This window comes from Myodes glareolus, chromosome 24, assembly GCF_982192425.1.
Source record: "Myodes glareolus chromosome 24, mMyoGla1.1, whole genome shotgun sequence".
NCBI classification, from domain to species: Eukaryota; Metazoa; Chordata; class Mammalia; order Rodentia; family Cricetidae; genus Myodes; species Myodes glareolus.
The window spans coordinates 11,448,419-11,470,822 of record NC_142049.1 but is presented as its reverse complement, the minus strand read 5'-3'; the positions used below and the strand labels follow the sequence as shown (position 1 = coordinate 11,470,822).

The 22,404-nt window shown below is 38.8% G+C and overlaps 1 protein-coding gene across 1 annotated transcript in view; it reads right to left on the bottom strand.

Annotated features, from left to right (window-relative positions):
• The window catches only part of Rab38 (RAB38, member RAS oncogene family), a 52,997-nt gene that overhangs the window by 16,464 nt on the left and 14,129 nt on the right, over positions 1–22,404 (bottom strand). Inside the window, exon 2 of the mRNA XM_048435235.3 lies at positions 13,323–13,603. Coding sequence (XP_048291192.1) covers positions 13,323–13,603 — 281 coding nt within the window. The remainder of the gene's footprint in view (positions 1–13,322; positions 13,604–22,404) is intronic.

Genomic DNA, 22,404 nt, shown 5'->3' with positions numbered 1-22,404 from the left:
CAGTGGGCTGGCAGCGGAGGAGCTCAGCTACTCCTCACTTAAGTCTAATGGGATATTGATTTTCCCCCAATCTCAGCAGGCTCTCCCAAGAAATCAATATCTCACTTGCGGCGAAGCAGACAGAGATGAAATGGAAGGCCTTGGGATGGTAAGGCTGTCGCCAACAAATCAAGAATGTTTCAAAGATGGCAAACAAGACACCATCAGAGAAGGCAGAGCACCACAGAGGAGGGGGCAAGCAAAGTCAATGCAGAAAACAATAAGGGAGCGGGAGGAGGGAGAAGAAACACGGGTCTTAACAATGAAGCCCTCCTGAACCAGGGAAACCCTTGCCAGGGTTAGAAAGAGGAGAGAGAGACATTGGTTCTGACAGAGGAGGCATAGCCTTTGTCTATTTTTATTTTTATTTTAAATAGGAAGTTGGCAGGACAGCATGCTGGTGAATCAACTGTCATGAATTTCAGTCCCAGCTCTGACACTCACTAGCTGGGTCACCTGAGGTGAGGTACTCATATACTGCCATACTTTACTCCCGACATTAAAAAGTTAGGACAAAATATATTACTTTTAAATTTGCAATAATTGAGTTGTATATTACCAAGGATTGGACTGAGAAAGCCATCAGCAAGTGGACAGAGCATGTGCACACATCCCTGTTAGGCATGGCGGGACAAGGAGATGTGCCCATTTATTTTCCTTACCAATATTCTGCAAAAAATATTTGCGACTAATAAAATACATTAAACAGCATCATAATGATTAAGAGAACACAAAAACTGTGCATTTCTGAGATCCTGACATAGATTTAGAAATTTGGAAGCAATGGAAAAATTGGTTATGGGTTGGTGAGCATGTAAGATAGAGCAGCGCAGAGTTCGTGTACTGGGAGATATTGACGAGAAAAACTCCATGCCCACAGAATTTAACCATCCCTAGAATTGAATACTAAGGTAGCTGAAGTCAGAGGGATTGACTGAAAAGATGTAGCCCTCCATTTGTTCTCTATTCTACTACATAAAATATCAGCCACATCGAGAATCTGTATCAAATATACCTATATATCCTCCAAATAGCCTAATAATAGAATAGAATGTTTAATCAAAATGCATATAATAAAATAAAACTTGAAAAGCACTGAAATGACGTAGAAAAATGAAAAGTTGACAGACTTCAGTGAGGTTACACCAAGTCAGGAAAATCATAAAGAAAAACCAACAAAACCAACAAAAAATAGAAAACTACCAAAGGAACAATTTCTTTTCAAATACAAGTTTCTAAGGAGAAAGGACTCAGAGCTGGAAAACATAAATGGGCAACAGACGTAGACATCAATAACGTGTGAAATTATAGATTACCAGACTTGAGTGAGTGACCCCGAGACCTGACAGACAACAGAAAGCATAAACTGTAAGAATCAAAAGGTACGAGCCCTCTACAGAGCAACACAGAATGTTACACAACAGTGGAGCAAGGCTTTCCAGCCATGAAGGGAAATAATTTTAAATCTAAAATCTCAGACCCATCCAGAGAACTAAAATTGTGTGAAGCTGAAAAAACTCATACTTGAAGCTATCAGAATCAGAAATGCCCATGCGGCTTTTCCAAAACAATTTCAGAAGCCTGCGTTCCAATAAAATAAGGCCATAATACTGGGCACCAGGGAGCGGGCAAGCCGTACAGTGGAAGAGCAAAGGTCCAGGATTCTAAGCCGTGTCACGAGACTGCAGGGCATTTCCCACAGGAAGTGGAAAATAAGAGGAGTGTGGAATGGAGGCTACCAGAACAAAGCTGCTCTCAACAGAATAATTGAGATGAGGAAGAATTTTCGAGAACCTTGAAGAACAAGGTTTCACTGAGGCTAACCACAAATTACAAACTATGTAAGGAAATAAAGTTGTCATGTTAAATCCCATCAGATAGAGTCGTTACTTGTGATTGAACCAAAAGCAGTGGCAGAACCACTGGACAGATTTTGGGTCCTTGATAAGGAAACAGACATGAACAGGAAGCTATCTAACGGAGTCGACAGCATGCATGTTTGTCTGGATACCATAGACTAAGGCAAATTAGTAGAAAACTTTGATTTCTATCCTTGGAAATGAAGAAAATCAGAGAATATGAGTTTTGGATAAAGAGAGCTACATTCTAATTCTGACGCTGCCCCAAGCTAAACAGATGATCCCAGGAAATAAATTACCTTCTCCAGCACCTGCTTGTGCTTCGTAAAGGTTGGGGGGAAGGTGATAAGATGAATAATTGAATCACTTAGGAAAAAGTCTGTTTAAAAGAAAACGTACATCAAAGAAAAGAAGCCTCATTAATATTAGAATTCCCTGTGGCCTTGTAGAGACAATTTCTAAGGACTTGTGAAGTTAGATAACGCTGAAGTAGCAACCACATGCTCCTGCGTGGACACTTAACAGGAAGATGAGAAATTTGAGTGCCTTCAACAGTCCCTGGGTCCCTAAATGTGATTCCTAAGTCTCCACTCAACACCCATGAAAACGGAGTTCTCCCTTGGTGTCTCCTTCTGCTTAGTGACCCTGATCCAACAGAAAGCAAGCTGCTTCGTCAAGATGTAGGGAGAAGTTTTACTCGCAAATTCTGTTACAGTTCTTATTGAGAGGACAATTTTTTAATCAAATTTTGCACGGTACCGAAGTTTGTTTTGTGAACTTTCTCCTAGGATCCTAGGGGCTTTTTGATTAATAGAAACTGTCATTAATTGTCATTATTTCAGTCCTTAGCAAAGTGCAGATACAGCAGAAATTCACAGAATAAGTTGGAAATGAATGAATGAACATTAACACATGTATGGTAATCAATATTCATATCAAAATCACCAAAGTTGTATTTTCCAAAAAATTGTGTCCTGCTACAGTTATTGCTAAAAGTTAGACCAAAGCATTTGCAATTGCTACAAGCCCCTTGGATTTCCCAGATGTCAAAGTCTCATCACGAATCACTCACTGTCAGTAGGCAGATCAGTGGTCTGGATGCGAAGATGAGGTCTAATGTGTCTGATAAATACTGAGAAACTTTCCTGGGGCTGTAGGAATGGCTTAGCATGTTTACTAATCTTGTAGAGAGCCTGGATTCTGCTCTTCGCAATGCACCTTTTGCCTCACAACTGCCTTTAACTCCAATTCTGAAAGATTTGATGTTCACTTTTGGCCCCCCCCCCCAGACTCCTATACACATGAAGAACACAGAAACTTCAGTCAACAAGCACATATACACAAAAATGAAATGAATGAACAAATGTTTTAAAGACATTTTATAAAGCTTTCTTAGAACTCTGTTTTTTATTAGTAAACACATATAAATTCGATAACCGTCTTGTAGGCCTTAAATGACAGTATCAGAAACACAAGAGATGACCATGCAAAAGAAAATCAGTAAGGAGAAAGGGTGGAGGACCCTGGATATTCAGAGCCATGAACTAATGTCAGGTTCTTATTGGATTCTTGGTAGCATTACCAGAGTTTGCAGACCCGATTTAGGCCAGAGGGCGTTAATGGAGAACAAAGTCTCCTTCACCTTCATTTTTCCCTCCTGATTCCCCATTCCCCATCATTACAGCAGGGCACAGCAGCAATCTCCATATTGTGTAGTGTCTGGAGAGCTTTCTAGAAAAAAAAAGGAGTTGCATGCTGTAGAGTCCTTCTGAGAAAAGCAGAAGTAATTTAATTTTTTCTCTTCTGCAGAATTCTTCAAGGACAGAAATTGTTCACAAAGGGCAGGGAGAGAATAATACAGTACACTAATCTTCCAAGAGTGTCCTCGACAGGTACGGCAGTAAACAATGCTCTTCATGTTCAATAGCTTCTGCCAAAGCGATCACCTCTCTGTAGCAGACATTGTGTTGGGCGACAAACAGAGACACTCATGGATGAGGGTAGGGCCCAAGCTCTAGAAGAAATAATCACTACCTAAAATCTGAAGTAAAGGAAGAAATGACCTGTGGTAAGAAATGACCAGTAATCGTGGATATCAAGCTGAGTTCTGCAGGGAGAGAACCATGTGCATAAAGACAGGAAGATATTCTTACAAGCAGAAGGGTACAAAGGCCAAGAGTACTTCATGCAATGTAGCAAAATTATGAAGAAAGACGCATTTTTTTTTAAAAAAAAAAAGCTCTGGGAAAGCAGGTCAGAGGGTCTCTATGGGAGTTTAGAGGAACCTAAAGGATGAGTAACAGGTTAGAGAAAGGACTAGTTTAGCTAACTGCACGGGAAGGACCTCCAAACAAGATGATGGCATTTGTAGAGAAGCCTTGAGGTCCAGCCCCATCAGGTTTGCAATCTCTGGGTGGCATGAAGGCACAGATCCATAACAAATGGAAATCTAAAGAATGGAAAAAAACTGACTCCTGGAGGTAGATATCCAACAGAAACAAGAACCCAAAAACACATTCTGGTTGTATTTAATAATCCTTTGAATGAGGGAATGACCAATGTGGTCTACTGGTAAAGTCTAGAGTTCATTTAGTTATAACTTGCACCTGGCTGCAAACAAGCAGTTGTTTCGCCTCTAACATTCCAGAGTTTTATGAGTTGCTCTTATTACCTATAGTTTTATGAAGAAGGGCTTTTGTGTTTCAGATGAAGCTTGAGCTAAATGGAGCCTTGGGAGGATCTTTATCCCTTGGAATTCCAAACAGGCATGCGTATGTATGTTTTTTCTTTAAAACTCTGTAGGAATAATCATGATGTAGAATTAGGAAATGATAAAGGAGAACACAAAATGGAATTTTGAGTGGCTAAGGAGGTAGATCCGTGGATACAGTACTTGCCTTGCAAGCATGAAGAATGGAGTTCAGAGCCCCAATACCTCCATAAAAGCTTGGCAGGTGTGATGAGCTACTGTAATCCTAGCACTTGAGAGACAGAAACAAAGGATCCCTTAGGCAAGTTGACTAGTGAGACTAGCTGGAGTCAGAAAGGGACCCTGACTCAATAAGTAAGGTGGGAAGTGATTGTAAAAGACACCTGATAGTGAGTCTTGGCCACCCCATGCTTGCACACTCTCTCACACTTGTGCAGCCACACATTTGTGAGCACACATATACACATGTACCCAACACACATGCAGACAGAACAAAAAACAATCCAGTTCTTACAGATCCCATTAACTCTAGCCTTCCTCTAGAAAAGTTTATTTGAGGATAACTTTTGCTTCCTTTCCCACTGTGAACCCATTCCCATGAGAACCATCTCTAAACCCATACAGCGTATCTCCAACGGGAAGCATGGAGGCAGTGAGAGATTTTACCAAGGTCTTTGGCAAAGTTCTTTGAGGTTTGCTTAAAGCAGCCCCCTCATTCTCTCCTCTCCAATTCTGATACAACTAAGGTTTGCTGGCTGCCAGTCCTCTGTAGTTGGAGCAGAAAAGGTGCCATCAACAATTTGTAAACCATGAGCACAGCTCTGTTCTAATAGAAGCTCAGGTTAGTACAGAGGGGGCCTGGATTTGGCCCACAGGTCATAGTTTACTGACACTTGCTAGGTTGTCTGAATATTAATCATTAATGAACGGAGCAGAGATGATTGATCTAGGCAGGGGAGAAATCAAAGGAATCCGTGTTCAGGGTGCGTTTCAGCATATGGCGTATAAACTAGGCTCCTCTGAATGAGTTTCAAGATGGAAAGCTATCATTTTCTAAATGTGAGAAAGCAAAGGTTGGAGGTCTAAGTTATAAAAGCATGGACCACGAAGGACAGAGTGGCAGGCACAACACTGTGCCGTCTTGTCACCAAGCTCCAGTTACATTTGCTAATAGTCTCTTTCCCTCTCCCGAAATGGGATGTCAACCTATGTAGAAAATTGTAAGCACAAACGTGGGGAATATTTAAAGAACTGATTAGGTACAAATTAAAATGCTATTATTAATTTATGCTGCTCCGTAAGCAGATTGGTAGCCTGAATTTATGAGTCAGATTTAAGCCACTCTCAAACTCAGGAAAAGATTTCCATTTCTCAAGTAAGGCATTAAGAGTCTGTCAGCAGCAATTATTCAGATGGTGGTAGTACATACTGGGAGTCATTATGGAACCAGTCAGAACTATTAAACACACCCATAATCTCCTTTAAAATGCACTTTCTAACTTCCATCAACTTTGGATTTCAAATGGGTCTCATCCTTTTATGTTTCCAAGTTCTAACAGTTCCAACCAGAAGAACTAAAAATGCAGGGTCAAATATATGAGCAGGTTAAAAGGCAAGGCCAGATAAGTCAGTCTATCTACATCTTATAATTCCATCTAAATTCACAGAAGCTGGATGGATAAACTGATGTATTTTCCTTAGGGCCTTGTTTAAAAAAATAATGGTTCTTTGAACACACTATAGACTTAAGGTATACCACTCATAACCTAGAGCCTAAAAGAAATCACCTGACAAACTGTGCTCATCAATGACTACATAAGAAATGATCGAGATTTTTTTTCTTTGACACTTTGACATTTGAAAGCTAGAAAGACTCAGAGATGGCTTATTACTTGATTTAATAGAAAAGGGTTTAAAAAATAATGTGTTATGCTCAGCTCATTAAAAAAAGAAATTAGAATTGCTAGTTGCCCATACCCAAGTGCAATTATCTATGCAATTCCAGTTTGTATAAATTCAAGCTTTATATCTGTTTACTTTCTAGACTCCTGTAAAATAACTGAGGTGTGATATTACCCTTGAAAAAGCATCCAGAAACTCGCCAATCTTAACTTCTCTCTATGCCAGCTTCAGAATAGCTGAAAAATAATAAATTAGATCACTAAGCCTAATGAAACACAGAAAACTTTCCCTTGACAACAACAGCAACAACATAATTCTAGGCTACAATTCCCACGGCTCTGTTAAGTATTTAACATGCAACATGACTTGTGAGCTGCCACTTGGTATAGTTGCCTCTTAGAAGAAACAGGAAAAACCAAAACAACAACAAACCAGCTGCCTGTTATGACACAGCGTCAGATTGTAGACCACACCTTACTTTTTAAAATACACTATAATTAAGTATAAGGAAATCAGTATTAAAATAGAGAAATAAAATAAATATCCAATTTTAGAGTGGTCACCTAAGCCTCAATTTTTATTTCTTTTGAAAGATAGTAATGCCTACAATAGCTGAGTGGATTCTGACACAAAAATTTTTGCACACAGTTAACAGCAGGGGCTGGAGAGATGGCTCAGTGGTGAGGAGACCACCCAGCTCGTCTGGAGGATAGAGGTTTGAGTCCCAGCACCCATATCAGACTGCTCAAAAACTGCCTGCAACTCCATTTCCAGTGGATGACCTGACACCCTTCTTTGGTCTCCACTGGCACCTACACACTTGTGGCACATAGATACACATAGAAAAATTAATAAATAAATAAATCTTTTAGAAAAAATGAAGTCAACGATTATCAAAATTTAGAGATTGTCGGTGTGGATTCAGAACATACAGGAAGTTAAAGTCTAAGAAATTCTATAGAAACACAGCAGTGAACTTGTTTTTCCTCACCCTTTTCTGGACCACATTTATGGTAAGCTATGTTCTTATTTGAAAGGTACAGAAGCCTAATGCTAGCAGGGTAAATACGAGCATATTCAAGGGATGTTATATAGTGTGTAAAATCATGCATGTATCCAGAAAAACAATACACCTTGATCTTCTAGGATGAACTTCAAACCACACAGAGAAACAGCTTAAGGAAGAAACTGTTTCTAGCCGCCTCCCAGAACAGGTCCTGTTGTTTTCAGAGCAGCAAAGAACTCCACGATTCATGGGTCGAGCAGCGACTGATTATGGCAAGCACAGGTGCCTAAAAACCACTCCGCTTCCCAAAGATGAGTCTTTTTCTGCCATCCTGCTCCAGAAAAAAAAAAAAAAAGGCCCGCCATCTTACCTTTGTCGTCTAGTGGCTCATTTTCTCGTCCATTTAATTGATGGAATCTAGGTCATGAGGCTATGTCCTAGTTCCAGAAGAAGTAATAGAGGAAGGTAAGAACAAGTGAGATGGTTCAGTGAGCAATGGCAATTGCTGCCAAGTCTGACAGCCTTCCATTCCTGGAACCCACAAGGTGGAAAGAAAGAACTGCTCCCAAAGGTTGTTCTTTGACTTTACACACACACACACACACACACACACACACACACACAAGCAAAATAAATAAAAGTAATAAACTCCTATAAATAGCATATGAAATGCGCTTGCCAAGAGTGCACAAAGCTTAGAGTTCAGTCCAATCCGTATCACCCCATGAAATCATGTGGGGTGGCACATACTGGTAGTCCCAAGGCTTAGAAGGTTGTGAAAGAAAAAATAAAAATAAAAATAAAAGAGTCATGAGTTTTTCCTACATAGGTGAACTAAAGCAAAAATCCCTAAAGATAATCAATGCGCTGAGCCCTTACTAAAATGTAAAAAGAAGTTGGTGCAGTGTACAATGTCTGCTCTTCAACTGCAGCAAGCAGCACAGTCTCAGAAGGCGCAGCCAAGCACACTCATCCTCTAAGCAGAAAGCACCCATAGGCGTGTTTACTTTTAAGCTAAATTGGGGAGATTTTAGTTTAAAATAGTTGCTTCCCAATGCACCTATTGATCCTAGACAGCTCTTGGAGGTATGGGCCTAGAGAGTCACACTACATAGAATAGGAATTGTTGAGGAACTCAGTCAGAAATAGGGCTTGGGATAAGAGAAACAAGAACAGAAGACTGTGGACTTTCCTCTGTGGATTTGACTCATCCTCAGTATTATACAGATAGAAGATGCTCCATTGTTTCCCAGCTACCCTGTCATTACCTTGTGTCCTACTTACGAACGCAACTGCACCTGAAGCACTATACTTGTAGAGAAAAGGGAGGGAGTGGGGCAAAAAGAACAACCACAATAAAGGCTTAGATACAGGAGGATTTCTCTCACCTGAGTGCAGCTGTGTGTGCCTCAGAGCCAAACACAGACAGTAAAACCAGACTAGCAGATGGGCTTTGGCAACAATCAAAGGAGTGTGTGTGTGTGTGTGTGTGTGTGTGTGTGTGTATGTGTGTGTGTGTGTTATAGTGGAGTCAGATGTAATACATCTGGGAAATCCAGATATATTTGACAATATTAAAACTTCAGAAGGTGCTGAGAAAGCCAATCCCAATGCTCTAAGACGGAAGACTCAGAGAACAGGCAGCAGTAATACACCAGGTAAACCTGCTACCAGTAGTAGGGTTCACCAACACTTGAGAGGAGCCCAGAGGGCAGAACCCCAAACTTTTAATATGAAAGCACATTATGAAGATTATCTATGGTCACAGGAAAGCAAAATGACACCCATTGTTGAAGTAAATAGACAGAGTGAGAGAGTCTGAGCTCCCAGGCAATTTACACATGAAAGTGAGCAGGCACAACCAAGAATATGAAACTTCAGTGATTATTTTGAATAAACGAGGAATGTTTGGGGGAAACTGAAATGGACACATTTGAGAGAACAATCATATGCTCCCTGGAGAATCCACAGGGAGCATTCATTCAGGCAGGCTGCACAGAAAATCTGATTTAGTAAAGATCATTGTTCTTTTCTTTGAATTTAGTGTAAAAGAAGATAATTTAAAGATTAGATACACCACTATATAACTATAACTATAACATACATATATATTCCATTAAAATTCATTAGTCAGCCAGGTGCTACCATATTGATATTGTTCGAGCAATAACAACAGGTACAAAGGCTCTCACAGAAGTTTGCTGCAGAAAATGTAAGGCCAAGACAGAAAACCCCCCTCAGCGGTGGAGTCAGCAGCAGGGCAGAGGGTGGTTTCAATCACAAGCTCTAGTTGCATTTAAGAAATGGCAAGTCTGCTGCTGTGCACAGGATGTCTACCAGATGCGGCCATGAGGGTAAGTCGGAGGGTGTGGCTTTGGTTCATTAGCAGTTTTGAAGATGTAAAAGGAGAACAATGGAAATCAGATGTTTGTCGCCAGATGATTATGATGTCATGCAGGAGACCTCTAATTGTTTAAAGATTTCCTTTATTAAAAAGAAAGCCTTCTATTGGTCGTGTCTCCTGATCCCAAATGCCATCAAAGAAGGAACTGTTTGCTGTCCCCAAAGGCTGCTATTTCAGGACCAAACAGTAGTCTCATCTGGGACTCGACTGTGAAAGGTTGCAATGCTGCACTCCACAGTCAGCAGAAGTTTATTTCAGATCGGTGAGCAGCTTGGCCCTTGACTTTGTCATCCATGCATATTATTTCAGAGGCTCCTAATATTGACGGCGAACGTTAACCCAGTGTCCACAAGTCCTTCACTTTAGGATGCTCAGAAGGGCGACTCCAGTGGCACGGGTTACAGAGAAGTAGAATGTGGACTGTGTGTTTCACCGCAAGGACTTGTACTGTCTTGGGCACTTTACTTGTGAAGTTGCATGTCCTGTTCTCCCACACTTGTCTACAGTCTGTCTTCTAATTTAAGACTAGTGGAACTTTGGAGGATTAGAAAAGCGGTGCTTAAGTAGGAGGCTCAGCCAGACCCTACGTTAAGGAACATAGTGTTCTCGACAATATACAGTTTGACGCTGCAGTGCTTGAACCAAGAATGCCAGAGTGAAGGGAGGAAAACAAAGTTAAGAAAGTTTGTAGACCCCAAAGCAATTCCAGCCCTCCCTATAGCTCATATCCTCCTTTCTTTTTCGTTAGTTGCTCATCACTATTCAGCAGACTGTAGACTTTACTTATGCTGTGTTATGGTTATCTATGAAGACAAGATTGGGTCTGTTTTACAGATACCTGCAGGTCTAAGTGCAAAAAGCTTGACTGGTGCAGAAGGAATACGTGATAGTTTTTATTCAATGAAAGAGTAATAGAAGACAACTTCTTCATAAAAAATCATCCAGTCCAGTTTAGCCTTAGCTATTAAAAGAAGTCCAGAAACTCGTGTCTCCTTGTGCCCAGATGAAGAGTTCACAAAAGAAAAAAAGGAGGAAAGGAAGGAAGGAAGGAAGGAAGGAAGGAAGGAAGGAAGGAAGGAAGAGAAGAAAGAAAGGATCTGAAGGAAAATGCCTCAGGGAAAACAGCGAGCATGTTAGTTCATATTTTGGAATGAAAAAGAAAATACAGGTTAACAACCAGGAAAAGACTGCAGTTGTTAAACTTCTGTGTGCTAAGAATCAAGGGAAGAATTATATGAAATGGGCAATTAGGGACTGAAAGAGCTGGAGAAATGTGTAAAACATGAGTGCCATTTTAAAAAGGACAACACTGAGAACTGAGGCACAAGAACCTCTACATACAAGATAATCCTAGCACCAGCACATAGATGGGCCAGCTGCTGGGCGTGCCCTGGGAATCACTGTAACAAAAAACTACTTCAAGTAGGAGCCCGTCAGTTGTGGTGATGTTTTGTTTGTGCTTTAACAAATAAAACTTGACTGAAAGACCAGAGAAGCAGAGCAGGGAACCACTAGTTCTTACCTCTACGACATCCTCAGAACCAAGGAGGCAAAACCCTGTCTCTATGGATCCTCAAATTGAATGCTGCCTCTAAGAAACCTCAGACTGAATCCTGAGCTCCTGTCTCCTCCCATTATATTCCTCTCTCTGCCCAGCCTTATCACTTCTCATCTCCACCTTCCTAGTGCTGGAATTAAAGGTGTGAGCCACCACTCCTTGGCTCTGTTTCTCTTTTGGACTGATTCAATCCTGTGGAGGCCAGGATGGCCTTAAACTCAACAGAGATCCCTCTGCCTCTATCTCCCAAGTACTGGGATTAAAGGTGTGAGCCACCACTGCCTGGCCTCTCTCCCTAACTAGTGTGATCTTCAGGCAAGCTTTGTTTGTTATAGCACAGACAAAACATCACTAAAATCTCTGGGACAGCCAACTCCCTTTCCCTTTTTCTCATCTTGTGAGTCAAATAGTAGCTTAATCTTCCTGAGTTTACACTTTAGGGATACTCTCAAATAAATTTTGTTTTCAAATCCTGTAGCCACTAATCTTGAACAAGGTCATTTTCCCATAGGAATACAGGTAATGTTTAAATCAAAGTAAACATATCTAATGAAACATTTTATTTCTTCTACCTATTTCAAAATATATAGCTATATATATATTATAATAGATTACCATATCTATATACAGACTACTATGTAACAGAATATCCACAACCCACTTTCAATGTTGACTAGTCAAGAAATTTCCCCCACAATTCTCTAGGGGCATGTATAAATGTCTATAGTGAAGTCTACATATGAACTCCATAGGTAAAGAGACAATACCTGTGTTATGCACACTTGAATCCCAAACAATTATCAAATGCTTGGGCTTCACAAAAATCTAAATATCTGTTTTACACTAATTAACAAAAGTAGAACAACCACGACTGAAACAATACAGATTGAAATCCTAATAATCTAAAAGAAGTATTTAAATTCACACAGAAAATATTTTTAAAAAATACAACAGACTAAGGTGATGACTATGCTAAGTGTCCTATGTTGATTATTTTCTGATGAAGAAATGAATGCATGACATAAATTTATATATGTATTAAATGTCAATTAAATTAAACTGAATTAAAGAAATTTACTTTGAAAGATAATTCCTTCTAATACTGAGATTTAAAATAAAAACCATAAAGGGAGATGAGAGTGAGTGTAGAAAAGAAAACTTGTACTAACAAATCAGAGATTAGTGTAAGGCACAATTTGAAGTGCTATGCCTTTTGTGCTGCAAAGGATCCTGGGTCTTCCAGCCTTGCATATGTTGCCCCTTTCTGGTACTTCCCAGTCTCCCAGGAGATTCCTAAGTACCAAGTTCTGCTATGTGCTCCACGTTTGTACCATTCTCTTTTTTACCCTATTAGTCAAGTATTTCCAATGTGATGGTCCTATATTATTGTCATCTCTTCATTCACATGACAAAGCGTGATACCTGGCATGCAGGGGAGTGGCTTTAAGAGCCACAGTATGAATTTAAGAATATGACAACATAGGATGTCACATCCATTTCTTTCATTTCCTATGGAATCATAGGACTAAATACAAGCACACTTGTAAAACACACCTGGTGTATAGTGAGCTTACAAAAGTTGTGCACAGTTATAAACTATGATCAGTGTGGCCATGTACAAGTGGTTTTGCTTTTTTAGTCATAATCGTCTTAAATAGTAGATAACAATTTCTTTCCCATGCACTCATTACCTTGCTGTGAGACAGAGCGTAAAGCAATTTGCAAACTCTATATCACCAAACAGAAACATCACAGTAATCTATGATAATGATAATGGTTATGGTTATGTGTCCAGCTCTTTGTGAATCTTACTCTACCAAATTTACTGTTTAATGTGACATTACCTTGGCTGAAGTTTCAAACCATCCTACGAAACCATGCTCCTTGCAGAACTGGTCCATCTTGAGTCCATTGTTCACAAGCACGTCCTTCCCCTGGTCACATTTGTTGGCCAACAAAACCACTGACACTGGCTTACCATTAGGGAGAGTTAACTTTGAGTCTAAATCATTTTTCCACTTTGCCACTGCTTCAAATGTGGCTGGCCTGGTCACATCGAAGACAATAAATGCTCCCATAGCTTCTCGGTAGTAGACTCTTGTCATGTTTCCAAATCTTTCTTGACCTGTTACCCAAAAGAAACAGAATTCAGAAAGTTATTAAAATTGGAATCATAATATACACTACACTAGAGATTCATGGGGCCTGCAAAATGAGCAGAAGATGCAATAGAGAGTACTATTGCTAATCCTTAAAGAGAGGGTAAATATACAATTATGTAGTTGTGCTAGCAAATCTTTACAGCCAGAAGGAGATCTTTCATTTTAAAAACTGGGATTTTATGTACTGGGCCTGAGAGATGGCTCAGCAGTTAAAGACTCTTGCTGCTTACCCTTAAGTCATGCATGCACTCCCCAGCTCCTCCATGGTAAATGTAGACAATAAACTCCGAAAGCTTATTCTCTGACTCTCACAAGTATGTGATAGTATTTGTGCTTGTGTATTTGTGTGTGTAAATAAGTAATAACTTTGGAAAATTATGAAATATTTATTGAGAAAGTACAGTGAAGTGTGTAATATACTATAACTCTGCTTATACAGTACCTCAATACCTGTATGTGACTATCTACATTAAATTAATTAATGCTGAATAAAATTTAAAATTCAAGCTACAAGTCACAGTAGTTAGCTACATTTAAAATGTTCAGTAACTACACATAGTCTTCTTTGAAGTTCATGATAAAATGACCGATCGAAAGTTGTGTCTGAGCCTGTTGGTGGTGGTTCAAGCCTTTAATCCCAGTACTCGGAAGGGAGAGGCAGGTGGATCTCTTTAAGTCGGAAGCCAACCTTGTCACAAAGCAGCCCCAGGACAGCCAGAGCTATTACACAGAGAAACCCTGTCTCTAAAAGAATACCAAAAAAAAAAAGACAAAACAAAAAACAAACAAATAGAAACAAAACAAGAAGCAATGTCTGTGGGATTGGATAACAAAAAATTGTTACTATAAAAAGCAATTGATTTTGTTCCTGTAAAAGAGAGAGCTATGGAAAACAGAAGAATACTTGGCAGGTTTTTGCCCACAAAGCTGTAGCCAAGCCAGCACTCCAGCCAAGCCACATGACCTGTGTGTACCCTAACAAATTTAGCTGTAGCTGCCTGGGAAGCGGGTTCCTAGGCAACCAACAATGGAAGAGGTAGAGAGAGACAGTCAAGGTTTCAGAAACAAGAAGGCAGACATAGCTTTCAGCAAAAAGTGGCCAGTGTAGAGCAAGTTGCGGAGGTAGAGGAAGTGTGCAGAGGTTGTAAAGCCAAGAGGAGCTCAGCATGCTCACATGCTCACTTGCTCCTTGCTTGGATGAGCTCTAAAGCTCACAGGAAGTTGGAAGTGGAACTTGGTGCAGTATTCTGATGGGTGCAAGAAAGCTTCAAGCAACACAGACTGGAGATAACATCGCCAGTGTGGAACCTGAAGTTGAAACTTCTCAACAATCCCCAATCTATACGCCTGCCACTGCTTAGACAAGCTATTGAGCTTGGTATGGGATTCAGGTAGACTCGTCACAGACTGGGGAATTATGGCAGAAAGTGGACTTTAGCCGTACAATTTTTTCTCACTTACAAGGACAAACTGACATAACTTGTTTGAATTATTGACATTATAAATCTCCCCTATTCACCTATGGAGACTGTTTCAAAAGGCAATACAAGGTCAAGGAGAAACCACATCTTCTTAACTACACTTATAATGATTTCTATTTCACTGAATAGCTATTATTATTATTATTATTATTTTATTACTATTACAACTTTCGTAAATTAATTTTTTGTTATTGTGTTTTAACCTGGATCTCAGGAATTTTTGATTTTAATAAGCTTTTATGACTGTCCTTTCTTCCTCTCTACCTACTCTAAAATATTTCTTCTGGTAATTCTCATGACTCTATTTCATATCTTTTCCTTCTTATCATTCTATCTTTCCTGTTTCCACATTCTCTCCTCACCCCACTTTAAATATTTCCTCTAAATGCATTAAAAAATAGAGTCCCTTAGCAAGTACCCTAGAGGAACTGTCTCTGAACTCTATCAGGACTTAAGCAAGAGTACAAATTACCTTCTAATGAACATTAAAGTTGAGATTGCCACTATATCTATGACTGTGGTTGGTTACCCCACTAAACAGCATTATAAAACATAACCCTAAGTAAAGACATCTCACCAGAGAACTAACATGAAAATGAAAGCAATAAAAAGAATAGGTAAAAAAAATGAAAACTGGGAATACCTCTTTTAACAGAAGCACAGGCTGCAAATGTATGAAACAATCCACTCTGACACTTCCACGAGCTCCCAGCTCCTCAGCACCAGAAACCAAAAATAATGAAATTCCAGAAATGTTAGAAAAAGAGTCCAGAGTTTTAAAATGAATCAGAAACTACAAAGAGAGCTAAAGTAAGCAGATGAAGAAAGGAAGGAAATCGGGACCTAGACAAGGAATGTACTAAAGTAGATAAAGCAGTAACTTGGAGAAGAAATTCAAATATCAAGGACTCAGAGAACAAATTTCAGAAAGGATATTGAAACTCCCCAAAGAGAATCAAACAGAAATTTTAGAAATAAAAGTAATAATCACTCAAATAAGGAACAGTGGGAAGCATGTTTAACAGAGACTCCCAAGCAGAAGATCTGAATCAGGAACAAAGGACAAAGTTGGGAAAATAAGAAATTCAGACTTATATAAAGATGAAATTAATGAACATGACTAAAATGTCCAAGAGCTATGGGATATGTTCAAGATACAGAATCTAAGAATCCATTAGGTATAAAATGGGTCTGGTAAAGCCTAGAGGAATAGAAAATATATTCAGTAAAATTGTAACAGAAAATTTCCCATACCTAGAAAGATATTTAAATGCAAGAGGTGTTTAGAACCTCCAAATAGACATGACTAGAGAAGAAATCACTACAACATACCTGTTAAAATGCCAAAGTTACCAAAAAAAAACCCACAAAAGAATATTGAAAGCTGAAAGTTAAAAATATCAACTCATTACATAGATGAATATATCACGATAAGATCACCTGTCATAGCAACAACCTAAAAACCCAGTGCAAAGCTTCAGCATTTATTCTAATATTATCCTAATATGTTCATTGAGATAAGTAGATCTGACTAATCTCATTGCATACTGTTTTTATATGCAAGTGCTTTACAGCATATTTTAATCCTTAAAAAGAAAAGTCATATAACTATGAAATGTTATATTTTAAACTCTCAAATCAAAAAACAAATCAGCAAAAGCTGCTATATACAAGAAAGTCATCTCTTAAAATTGACAATCAAAAGCCATTTCAAGATAAGCACAAATTAAGTCAATTATTACAATCAGGCCAGAAATACAAACTATACTAAAAAGAGAAAACACACAGAGAGAGAAGAAACATAGACTTGTCAGTTAGCACATGGAAAATAATACAATTTGTTTCCAGAATAGACAAAAGATAGAGAATTGGTAAGGGATCAATCAGGTACAATACAGTAGAGTGAAAACCCTACAGTGAACAGGCAGGAAGAACCAATTGCCAAAGAAAACCATGGGAATATCAACTCTCTCTCAGTAACAGCCTGAAATGCAAACAGACTCAACTCATCTATTGAAAGAAATAGACCAACTGATGTATTAAAAAAAATCCAGTGAATAAACAATAATAAAGTCCATTACTTTGTGTACTAATTTTTAAAATTTATTTTAAAAAGTTTTTTAAACAACCAAAAATATCTAGTGACTGCTACATTGTATGATAACAATACAGGATATTTGAATCAACACAGGTCATTGTATTGTGCAACAGTGCTCTGAACACAATACACAATGAGATTACCATGAAAAAGTTTACTCTTGGGAGTTTATATTCTAGTGGAAACACAAATTAATAATTAAAGTATGTAGTATTTTAAAGAGACACTCAAAATCTATTTTGACCAAAGGTAATAGAACTAGTTAGCATATTTTGTATGTTTACTGCCCATCAGAAATATAATTTATACAAATGAGCATGAAATCATAGTTATTACCCTCACTATTTAGTTTCTTATCATTATTGATGTTGTGAAGATTAGGATCAAATCCAGGCTCTCAGGAGTGTTAGGCAAGCACTCTACAACAGGGCTGCGTTCCCAGTCATTATCCTCAGTATAAAATGAGAAAATTGAGAATTGGAACATGTGTGCAGCTTGCCCATATAAAATAGATGATAAGCGTACAAAATCAGAATTCAAACCTTAGTTGCCTGAATCCAAAGCCATGTTATCCATTAACATCAAGTACTGTCAGTTTCGAAGCCACACTCTTGAGCTAACTTGACTCCAGATTTATGTTCTACAAACAGCCAACTCAATCCAATTTTACAGATACTTGCTGGACGTCTACAGAATCTGTGCTAGTCTCTTGTCTGTGTCCTTACAATGTACCAGTGAACCAGTCTCTCCATTAAGGAGTCTACAGTCCATTAGACAAAGAAATAATCTTCGAATTGAAGAAAATCGTTTCCTTTAAAGAATAAAGATTGGTTTGGGAATTAGTTGCAGTCAGCCAGAGCAGCTTTGCTCTGAAAGTCTTTCTAATGGGTATTGGCAAGTTTCTCATACTTTCTCAATTAATCCCTCCTCATCTGGAAAGTGTCTCTAAGACTATGAAGATCAGTTTTGTGCAGATGGAAGGCATTAACTAAGCACCCAACAGTCAAAATTTCTCTACTATGCTGAAAATATAATAGAAATATGAAATAAGTTCTAAAAAACAGTTTGAGATCAGAATTTAAGACAAAAACACTTAGGTACTTCAGCAGAGACAAAAAGTGAGCAAAATTCTATTACCTCTAACTATGTCTGCTAGTGATTTCTGGAGCCAGGGACTAATGAAGGATGGATTCTTATTTTATGAGCCCCAAATCTTTATTTACATGAATCACAAAATTATACAAATCAGAACAAAAAAATAGGTATGCATCACTTCCCTTAGAAAGAATAAAATACTAAAAATGCAATGTATTTAGGAAAATGGATGCCAATATAGCATCAAAATATACTTTAGATAACTTTAGAACACAAGATTTTGTGCTGGTGAATTTTAACATGAAGTAGTGAATGTTTTGTAGATGATTTTCACATTGCTATTAAAGAAACAATGTTTCCCTAAGTACATCATGGGAAGGGATGAAACTCGAAGGCTCTTGCCTTAGTATCTGAGCGTCTGTTCATGAATGTGTGCTGGAGAGCAGCATTTCAACAGGACCAGCACAGAACAATCTGCTATTTCTTACATAGGTTGTACCACAGAGAAAGGCAAAACTGTTTCTTACAGTAATTCAGTCAATGAAGGGAAGAGTAAAACATTTTTCATATGACACACAACCTACGGATGAACTTTCCTTTTTCTCCAATGACCCTTCCTTTATTCTTTTTTAATGCATGTTACAAATAATGACCTCCTTTGATATTGTTCAGGGCGGGGCATGACATTTCAGGACAAAAAGGAAAGAAGCCTTCTGTGATCATTCAGAACTCTGAGGGCCTCTAGGCTTGTTAAGAGTGTCTTATGATCTCTCTGGAGAGCTAACTAGATGAAGGACAGTCACGGGTTATTCAACAATCTACTTGTCCAAAGGGGTTTGCAAAGTAGGTAACTCCCAAGAATGACGATTTTACACTGACATACAGACAAGGATCATATTCAGACTGTGCAAAGAGCAGCATATTAGATATTCTACCCTGACTGGCATTTTCAAAGGAAAATGTGTGTGAAGGGGTATGAATGAATGCATCAGGAACAAGGAGAAGGCAACTTCTCTAGAAAGAAAAGACTTTTGTATGTAGAGGTCATTGGGTCAAGCCACTGGGAAGGTTGGTATTTTTGACATTCCGGAAAGGGGTCACAGGCAGACCAGAGCCTTTCTGGCTCTCACATCGTATCCTTCCTTTGTCAGGTGACAGCCCTCTCTGCTACTTCTTGGTAAAAGTGGGAATCATGTGACTCTTAGCAAGTGCCTACTTGAAGGTAGAATAGAGACTTGTCTAATCTAGCCGAAGTAAATTTTCTTTAAAACAAAGCAAAGACTATAATTCAAAACCCATCTCTGCCATAACAGTACTCACCCAACACACATTTACTGGACAGCTACTTAACCCTGTGCCACTGAAATGTAGACCTTCTGGTCATGAGAAGTTTCTTAACCAAAGAGAGTCATACTTGGCTCTTCTACTGAAAATGGCCTGCTTCGCTAGGTGGAGGTCTTCTCTCCTAGCCTCTAAACACACCCATCATGGTATGGGTATGGCTCATGATTCCGCTTCCAGCCTGAGGGATGCGAAATTGTAAACTCACTTATTTAAGGAGTCAGAAGACATGGGCCTTAACGTTATCACCATTAATCTTAAACAAATCAAGAGAGCCTTAAATGAATATGGCTCTCCCTGAATCTGAGTTTTCTGCTGTGGTAAATGAAATTGATAAGGTTGATTGCTAAGGCCCCCTTAGTGGCTTGCTTTGCTAAGATTTTGTCAAACCTTGACTCTGTTTTCTGTCACCTGAAATGATTCCCTTGGTGTTATAAGCTCAGGCCGAAATGCATACAAATGTCACAACCATAATGTGTATTTAATGGTATTTTCACTTAATAATGAGTGTTCTTGTTAGTTTTCTGGGACAGTGATAAAGCACTATTCAAATCAACCCAGAGAAAAGGGGTTGATTTTGCATACAAGTTTTTCTTCAAAGGCTGTCAAGGCAGGAGGTAAAGGCAGGAATCTCGAGTCAGTAACTGAAGCAGAGATCACTGAGTAATGCTGCTTCCCAGCTTGTTTTAGGCTTGAATCCACCAGCATTTACGGAGTCTGGGACCACCTGCCCACAGGAGGCTAGGCCTCACTACATCAACTAGCAGTTGAAGATCCCTCTTCCTAGGTGATTTTAGGCATCTGTCAAGTTGGCAGCTAAAGATAACTATAACAATCAGTACCCAAAATGTTCTCATTAAGAACAGCCAAGCAGTGAGTTGCCCAAACAGGCATAAAACCTATGCGGAAGTATAGAAGGTTATAATCTACAAACCACTCGTTATTTCATATCTAATTTCACCAATACATAATGTTATGTTCAAAATGTATCTGAAGTATTTTTGAGGTTATACTGGCATGCATTTTACTAAATATATTGCATTTTCAGTATTTTATTTTTCAAAGAAAAATGATGTGCATCTACTTTTGTTCTGATGTGTGTGTGTGTGTGTGTGAATGTGTGTAATTTTATGATTCAATGTAAAATAAGGATTGGGCTCATAAGATAAAAATGCCCCTTCATTAGTCCCTGCCACCAGCAATCATTAGTAGACAGAATTAGAGACAATAAGATTTTGTTCACATTTTTGCCTCTGCTTAAGTACTTGTAATAGTGCTTTGTCTTAAACGTTGATCCAAATCTCTATTTTTAGAACCTGTATCATATTTTTATTAAGTTTTAAACATACTAAAAAATTTTTGACTATCGGATGTTTAGTCTATTTTTGTCTTCTGGGTGTATTCCATCTGCACAAAACTGTTCTCAATATTCTTATAAACACTCTCCAAATGAGGAGGGCTTAATGGAGACCGCAAAGAGATTCACCAAAACTAGGCAGATGCTTTTTGCCACCTGACCCTAAACCACCTGTGTGTGACTTTGGATTAGTCTGTTCACCATAAAGGGTCTCAGATTTCTCACTATCTACTTGCAAACTACGTTTGTTTTTGTTTCTGGGAATCTGGCAAGTGTAAGAGTCAATATGATTAAGTTCACAGGATCCGGAATTGCCCATAATACAAGTATCCAGGCCTGTCTGTGAGGGAGTATCCAGATAAAATTGAGTCAAAAAGACCAACCTTAACTGAGGGCAGCACCATGACATGAGCTAGAGTCCTAATCGAAAAAGGAGGAGAAAGTGAGCTGAACACTGGTATTTACCATTCTCTGCTTCCCTGAGTGTGACTGCAATGTGCCCGGCCACCCTTTGCTCCCACCACCGTATATGCCAACATAAACTCTATCTTGTGGAAGTAGATGCAAATGAACCATCCCTAAGTTGCTTTGGTCAGGTATTTTATCACAGCAAGGAGACGAGCAACTGATACAGCAGTCCTACCACTCCTGTGCTTGCCCATCTGATTCATAGCATCGCTCTTATAAGCACCCACAATGAACAGCCATGCTATCTTTCAACACACTTTATTTTCCTGAGCAAAGAGTCTCCAATACTGACCCCAAATTCCATTTCTAAAGTGGCTCTTAACTCTGCCATCTTCTATCCATCAAAATTGCCACTGGTCCAAACAGCAACACTGACCATCACCTGGACCATTGGTAGGTCCTTTGCTGTCTCTCATCACTTTCTCTCCACCAAGATATAAATATAAACAAGGGTGAGTATAACTGTATCAGTACAGGTTTTCTAACAGTTTCAATCTGGTAGCATTTTTAAGAAACATGAAATATTGATAGAACACCCAATCTTGTCCTATGCACTTTAGAGAAATATTTTGTGTGGAGCCCAAAAGTTTCCACTTGTAAATGCCCTTTAGGTAACATTAATGTATACCCAAGACTTATGACTAAAACAAGTAATTTTTACCCTTATTCTATGTCATTTTTGTTCATTAGCCACACATATTTAAGAAAAAAATATTTTCATTAACTCTCTCTCTCTATATATATATATATACACATATATATGTATATATATATACACACATATATATATCTTTTGTTTCATCTACTTTTACAAATTATCTCACTCCCTTCCAAATGTTCTATGGCCCAGTCCTATTTGAAAATTCATTTTCTTGAGAGCCTTAGGCAGCCTTTATGTGAGCACCAGGGATTTGAACTTGGGTC